At 37.9% G+C, this 8,259-nt stretch overlaps 1 protein-coding gene across 2 annotated transcripts in view; it reads left to right on the top strand.

Moving 5' to 3' along the window:
* Positions 1-4,123: 4,123 nt before the first annotated feature.
* The window catches only part of tpm4a (tropomyosin 4a), a 27,090-nt gene continuing 22,954 nt past the window's right edge, over positions 4,124-8,259 (top strand). The window contains exons 1-2 of one of the 2 annotated variants that reach the window (XM_032571678.1): positions 4,124-4,425; positions 6,597-6,722. In XM_032571678.1, the coding sequence (XP_032427569.1) occupies positions 4,312-4,425; positions 6,597-6,722 (240 nt within the window). In that variant the 5' untranslated portion in view covers positions 4,124-4,311. The remainder of the gene's footprint in view (positions 4,426-6,596; positions 6,723-8,259) is intronic. The other variant, XM_032571677.1, reaches the window with a different exon arrangement.

The raw sequence follows: 8,259 nt of genomic DNA, 5'->3' as shown, positions 1-8,259 counted from the left end.
CATCACTAAGCTCAACAATTAGCTAATTCCCCGCAGGTCGCTAATGTCGCTAATTCCACCCAGTTTTAAAACCTGGACCTAGAAAATGACTACATTTGATTTTGTCTGAGTTTAAAACGTAAATTGAACTCAATGTTCCTGTTACATTTGAATACTAACAGTTATTATTTTTATGTTACCTTGAAAAGGATTAATACCACAATTAGCATTCAAAGCATCCTCTCATGTGAAAATACAGTATTATTAGTAATGTCATTCTTTCTTTTTTTTTCAGGTGTCTTGCCTTGGCATTTCATACATTTGATGCTACATTTGGAAGCTGGTTGCCTTTGTCATTACTTTAAAGCTTACATATTTCAGGAATGTTCTCACTTTTTACTCATAGGAAGCTAATCCACACTGGCATGATTACTGATGGTGAGTGAATACGGTTGTGAAGTAAACAAAAACCATGAAATGATTTACTTGAACCCATGTCCAGCAGCAGATTGAATATAACATCTTAATGTTTTGTTGTTGGGATGAATGTCAACAGAAGTTGTAACCTCCTCTTGGCCATAAAGAATACCTCTATATGTTCGAACTGTGAGATTTTTCTTTTTCTTACCTGATTAATTTCTAACACCCGAACTTCAGATGCAGTTCAGGTGTTAGAACTGTCCTAGAGTGCTAGAGTTGTGTATTGAACCTATAAGTCATTTAAGCTGGAAGAAACAATTTAGATCAATTAAACAAAAGAGAAAAACATCTTGAACATTCTGCACTTTCTGTACTGGAGTCATTTGACTCAAGCTGTCTGTTACAACATATTAATTAAGTACATCTGGGATGACATCTGAAGTTGTGAAACAGTAAGTGTGCAGCAGAGTGTGTCACAGTGATGTGTTTTAAAAAGATGTTCAAACATGCAGACCTCAGTCTCAGAGCCAAGCCTCAGCCTCAGCAGTGAAGCCTGGGGGGAACGGGTGAGAGGGGAAGTGGGGCTGGTTGTGGAGGGCACGACGTCATCACAGGCAGTTCAGAAGCTTAACGTCACACTGAAAATATGTGCTTCTGTCTACAAGGGTGCAAAAAGGTGCAGAAGAGGAGTTTCTTCACAGCCGACATGAGTCATGCTTTATGTTTCCACCCCAAAGGCGCACAAGTTCACTGATGAACCCTTAGTAAAAGGATTTGCTGTTTTGGTTCTAGGAAGACTGCAAAGTTTGTTCAGCTTGACAGACTTTTTCCTCTGTGGTTGCATCTTCTTCCCCAACAGGATCTGTTATTCATCATACATAATAAATAATAAAAAAAAAAACAATTTCCCTTTGATCGGATGCTATTCTTCTTCAGTCCAGATCCATCCGCTGCATTCCTGTGGCTGGAACGGAGCTGAAAGAAGCACGCTTGCAACAATAAGGCAAAAATACTCAAGAAATCACTCATGTTCACTGAGTCAAACTCTGTGACATTCATGCAGCAGACACAGGAGACAAACAACACCTGCTTAAAAAAAGCAGATCAAAGTAATGCTGAGGCTGGTCTTCACATTTAGGATAAACTTTCTTTTTTCAATGAATCACTTATGGAAAAAGCCAATACAGCATCATGTTTTCTGCAAGATAAACATAAAATTTAGTTCACAATTTTAACTGTAATTTCTATTTCTCAAATAAAACTAGTATGATCACTGAAAATGTGTTTTTTTGGCATACAGACAATCTACATCATAAGCTAAACATTATTCTGACTTTAAATTTGTTCTTCAGCTTCTAAGCTGCAACTTCAGATCTTCAGATGAAACCAGATGTTTACGCTGTATAAAAAGATTATATCTTTTTCATTTTTCTGACCCAAATCAGAGTAAACCTATCCCTGTTTTAAATCACATAGGAATACTAACATGTTTTTACCTTCTCATATTCAGAACTTCACTTATATGTCTTTAATATTTGGTAGAAATGAATTTAAGCCACCTGACTTGGGTTAAACATGTTGGATTATCGTCCACAAGCTTTTCTCTATAGTTTCCTGGTATTTTGGTTCATTCCTCTAGAGTCTAGACAGAGAGTCAGAGGGCAATAATGGCCACTTTAGTTAACAAAGCCATCACAATGCTTCACTGTAGCCAGCGTGATCTTTTCAGCTTCATCCTTCCTCTACAAACATACCTCTGAACCATAAGCCTATAAATTTATACTATCGTTTAGAGAACATATTCTCTAAACGTCACTGGCTTATTTACATAGATTTGAGCAAATTGGAGTTGGTTTTCCTTGTGCCTTTAGACTAGTAGTGGTGTCCACCTTGTAGTTCAGGTATGGCGCCATTTAGAGAGAAAACTGAGTTGCATTGGCTGCAACTCTTGCGTAATTATTCAACATAAAATATATGACATCAATATAAATTATGGCTATATAAAATGTTTCTTTTCTAGATTTTATGAGAGATAACACTGTTGTATAAACATTTATAAAATATATTCCAGCACAAACATTATTTAAAGTTTTTAATTACTTACTAGTGATTTTTTTATGAAATGGTTTAAGTCCATTATCAAGTCTGTACAGATGCAGATAACAAGTTGGTTACAATAAATCAACAGACTTTTGTATCATTTTTGACAACATGGCTGTCCAGTTCCACAGTACACATCCATGCTAATAAATTTTTGCCTACTGATGTGTTCTTTTGGTTTTTTTTTTTGCATATTTTCTCACTCTTTACAGGCTGACTGTGTAAATTGTTCTGCAATGTTCCCATATTTCCTCTGGTTTCATCGCTCACTCATCAAAATCTAATACAAGGTGCACAGAGGACCAGAAACCTCTTCTTCCAGACTCTGTCTATAAATTTTATCATATTTCTTTCCTTTCACTTTTTTAAATTGCACTTGCAACAGCCACAGCAGTGTAACAAAGCTGTATTACATTCTACAGTTATGAAACCAAAACAGTTAAGTATTGGGACACATTTGCAGAATGTAATGGCTGCCATTCAGCATCTTCTCACTGAAAGTTTGACCTCCACTTGACGGAGGTTTTCTTCCATCTTACCTCACCTCCATCCATCTTCCCATCATCTCGGACTACGCTAAAGGGGCTGCATTAGGTAAAATCAACTTCCACACAGCTCCTCCTCTGCCAGACTATCAGCTGCAGCAGCAATTACCTGGAGGAACTGCACATCTGCTGAGCTCACCATGCAAACTACTTTTCAGTGCAACACTCCTAAGAACAATTTTAAAGCCTTATAAGAGGAATGTTGTTGTGATGACATGCTGAAGGCGGAGTCTCAGAAAGAACAGGAGTTCCTTAAAGAGACAGAGACCCAAGATCGATGCGTTAAATTCCAAAGTTAAATGTCTTTTGAGTCAAGTTTGATGCATTCAACACTTTTATAACAACTGAAGGTAAAATACCCAATAGATTGTGGCATAAAATGTCACTGTGTCTGGAAAATACATACTGTAATACTGCCCCTTTAAGGAAAGCATGATGGTGCCACCACCATGTTTTATTGTAAGGATGATATTTTCTTGGGTGATGTTCAGAGTTAGTTTTGCACCAGTCTGAATGTTCTTTCAAATGCTCTCCACACCAGATAGTTCTGTGGTCTTGATGCAGCTTCAAGGCCACATACAAAGTGACATACAAGGTTAAGAATATGATCGCAACTTATCTTTCTCTGTATGTTTACATGTTATTTGATCAAGCACATGTTTGTCACGTAAGTGTCAGATATGTGTACTGATGGAAAACTTGCAGGAGGTTATATGTGGAAGCCAGACCTGTTGGTATGTGAAAACCCAGCAGCCCAAATAAGGAGATCAGGCAGGGTAAAGGGTAAGTGGAGTGGAGCAGCCTGGCCGTTCCTCACAGAGAGGGTTCAGTTTGATAGGGGGGAGAGAGTTGCTGAGAGGCTGATAGTCAGGGAGTCAGGATGGAGTGAAAGCAGAGTGTTGATTGGAGGGATGAGGAGAGGAATGAAAAGAGGGGAGAAAGGATGGAGAGGAAGGCTGGATAGAGGGAGGGAGTACTGAACCATGGGAGGAGATGAAGGAGGAGGAGAGGGTGATTGGAGACAGGAGGCAGGTTCTGCTGCAGCCCAAATAACTACCCATATAGGGCTGGGCTCTCCATCTCTTTCCACATCTCTCTCTGTCTCCTTCCTTCTGTCCTCTCTCTTTCTGTCTCTTTCCCTTTTATTGTTCCTCAGCAGCGCCCCACTGGAACATATTCCCCTCATCAAAAGGCAACAGGAGTCATTAAAAACACTTTTTAAGGTGCTTTCCCCCACATCTGAGAAAAAAGGAACTCAGTCGACACCATGGAGGCCATCAAGAAGAAGATGCAGATGCTGAAACTGGACAAGGAGAATGCCATCGACCGAGCAGAGCAGGCTGAAACGGATAAGAAGGCGGCCGAGGACAAATGTAAACAGGTGGGAAACATACAGCATTAGGCTAATTAGTAGTAGGCTAATAACAGTATATGGCCCAGTCTTTATTTTTTTATTAATCAAAAATGTTGTTTTTAAAGTAAAGTATCTGCAGTTTTAGAGCTGCAGTCTGAAATAATAATTTTTCATTGAGTTCCTGAGCTCAGATTATCTTCAATAACTATCATTCCCCCACTGAATCAGTCTAAAAACTTTTATAGACTGTGAAGTATTTCCTTATCGCTCTTATCTTGATGCCATTAAACATTTTTATAGGCATCATTACTTTCTTTTAAAAAGTGGTTTTCTTCTGTTCTTCTGAGTCAATGCAGAAAGTGCAGGTCGTTTTCTGCATTGAACAACCTCATGATTAAATGTGAAAAAATAAATAAATAAGGGAAAGATTACCAAAATGAAAAACTGAACTTTGCGTGAACAAATCTTGCACACAAACACTGAATCGTGTGTCTTTTTATGGTCACAAATCACTTTCTAGGTCAGCAACAAGAAACTAACGATCATTTCCAGCTACATTTTGAAAAAGTTTGTCTTAAACCTCTGATTTGAGCTGCTGAAAGAAGAAGGGTTATCAGTAGAGACCACCCAGGAGCTGGCTCAAACATCCCACCTCTCCCAGCTCCTAAAATGCGTTTTTAATTTAATAGATATCACAACGTGTTTGCAAAGGTGCTTTAAACATAAACACACACATTCTCAGAAAGACACAGTAGCCCTGTAGCTCCAGATGTCTGTTCTCGCCGATAACGGCTGTATTTTTAGCATCAGGAGAGAACGTCCGAGTGGAATATAGCTGGATTATCAGACAAACTTCACAGGCTCTCAGGGTGACACTGATTAGGATGAACAACTGAGTCTCTGTCTCTGTGCGAACAGAGAAACGGAGGTATCAGCTGCACACTGGCACTCTTGTCAGGAGAGACTGATAGCTACCATGGCCATTTAAATGTTGCTTTACATCATAAACACAATTAGACTCTCAAATCAGCCACCGCTTTGCTATCAGTAATGTTCAAAACTTTGGCTTCACTGACGTCAGGAACTCAATTACAATTGGCGATGAAATGTGAGACATTTTGCTTAAACTTATGAGGTATATTTTTATTCTATTTTAAAGTTAAGTTGGGAGAGGTGTTGAAGACACAGCACCAGTTTGATGCACTAACATGACTAGTAAAAAATTTTAGGAATTGATAAATAAATGTATCATTTCTATGTTAATATGGCCACATGTTTTAGATTATAACCTTGCTGAAAGACCCAATCATGACCTATTTAAAGTTTTCTAATGGAGTCCATCAGATGTTTGTTTAAAATCTCCTGGTAGTTAAACGGTACATGATGCATTGCACTCTAACGAGATTTACAGGGACTCTGGGACAGAAACGGGCCCACAGAATCACAGATCCCCTCCCATACTTAACACTAGGCATCAGTTGCTTTTCTACATATTCATACATTGTTTATATGTTTGTGTTTGTGATGGTAGGACAGGTAAGGCTTTCTTGCTGACTGTGTGGTGGCAAGACAAATATAGATCTTCATTCATCTTAATGGCTAAAAAGTGTTATAAAAATATGTAATATTTAAAGGAAGCAGGAAGTCCTTGATTACTAGCTGGAAACTTCTAGATAGTAAGAACAACGTGAAAAATTTTATGCTGAATTCTAAAAAATGTTTTGTGATGTTGATATTTAAGAGATTCTTGGGGAGGCAAACAAACATGCAGCTTATTGTTATTTGTTTCCCTGTGAATAAATGTGCTTAAGTACAAGGTCGTACTTATCTATACTGTTCAGTGTAAGGTCATGCTGCTGCAAGATTTGTTTATATCTTCAGGTGTTTTAAAAATGTTCACCATTCAACTATTTCAAGGTAGCTTGGAAACTGAGGATGAAAACGGGTGAGACTGCTGGAAAAGGATAACATTTTATTTGACAGGATGTGCATAAGACTGACATGACACTGTCATGAACACGACATAACAGAGTCTTTATGAATGTTTTTGTCATGAAACAATATTCGGTAAATAATGACACTTCTAATGCGAAGTTGCTATAAAAGTTGCCTTGAAAGTCCATTAAAAGTGCCAACTTTACATTATTTTGTAAATAATGAAACTTCTAATGCAGAAGTAACCTCTGGTCCTGTTGCAGCTGGAGGATGAGCTGCTGGACCTCCAGAAGAAGCTGAAGCAGACGGAGGATGAATTGGACAAATTCTCTGAGGGCCTCAAAGATGCTCAGGAAAAACTGGAACTGTCTGAGAAGAAAGCTGCAGATGTGAGTACAACAGCCCCACACTCCCAACCCACACACACACACTCACCCCCACACACAGACCTGGCATCACAAGCTAAACTGAACCTCCAGCCAAAGTTTGAAAACAGACATGAGGCTTCTGCTCCTATCATCAACCACTTGTTCTGTTAACAAACAGACCACACACTTACACACATATTACCTTGGCAACAGTTGAGACTAGAGGCCCATTACGCCACAGCTGGTCCGTCAGCAGCTGTAGGTTTACTTTGATCCATGGCTTGGCGCTCGGAAACTGTAACGTTCCTGTGCAGCACTCTGAAAAGATAAACGAGTGGTTAACCTGCAATCCGTTTAGTCAAACACACACATTCACCCAGATCTTTTAAAAAAAAAAGCAAAATATAACACACATCGTCATTATTAAACAGTAAAATTATTTTTTTTACTTTTGGCATTCAGTGAGACATTCATAAGGTGCTTATTTTAAAATTTTTATTTCAAAGTTCCTTCCAGAATGTACATACCTTCTCGTATCCAACGCTTTCCTTCATAGACAAAACAGAAAATATGTTGCTATAGAAAACATTTAGATGGGAAATTTCAAAAATAATACCTGAAAAAACTTTAAACAGAGCAACTGTACATCAGTTTGTACATCACAATCCGGCACCTTTAAGCTATAAAACTATATACATAATATATTGGGATCAGATTTAACTCCACCAAACAACCAGCAACAAAATGCTCCATTCAAAAATAAAAATATTTATTTTTAAAATGACAGAATATATATTAAAGTTAAGAGATGTCTTGTTCCCAAGGGTTAGATTTTTCACTCAATGATTGGTATAGAAGTCTCTGACTAAACTCAACTCCTGACTCCCGTTGTTGGTGTTATGTCTGTGACTCTACATTATGCTAGTTTTTTAGAGGAGCTGTTGTCTGAACAATACAGTTGTTTTCTTTAGCTCTGTGTTTGAACCTCACGTTGCAAAAAGTTTTTGGTTAGGGAAAGGTTTGAGTCGTTCAAGTCCCCTACCGGACTTGAACAACTCCCCTACCGGATACAATAGAATAGAGTACCCAAAAGTTACTTGGTATTGCCTAAAGTCAGAGATAAATGAGTCTTAGTTCTTACAGCTACTCTGGTTCCATAATATACTGTATATATAAATATTTAAAGTGACCACAGATTGTAAAATAGCTTAAATTTACAGATTGTTTTCACATCTTCTTATTTGTGGCATTAGTTTTAGCAATTAGAGGCAAAATGTTAAACATTTGACATACTGGAGAATGGGACCATAAACAGATCTGATGAAATTGCTTCCTTCATTTTTTTTCCTTCAATTTTTTTTTTAGTAATTTGTATTTGCAGTTCTCAGAATAAATCAGTACTGACCTAAACAGACTTAAGGGGTCTGTCCAAAAACCTTTAGGGTTAAAAAAATCATTTTTATAAAACATAACTTGGTGTAGAAGTAAAAACCCTAAACTATGCAGCTTAATCAGTACAATCTGGGTGGAAATACCATATTTTAGATTGCTAGCATCA

The sequence above is a fragment of the Xiphophorus hellerii genome, chromosome 9, assembly GCF_003331165.1.
Source record: "Xiphophorus hellerii strain 12219 chromosome 9, Xiphophorus_hellerii-4.1, whole genome shotgun sequence".
NCBI lineage: Eukaryota > Metazoa > Chordata > Actinopteri > Cyprinodontiformes > Poeciliidae > Xiphophorus > Xiphophorus hellerii.
Note: the sequence above shows the minus strand (reverse complement) of the source record. Positions and strands in the feature narration are given on the sequence as shown.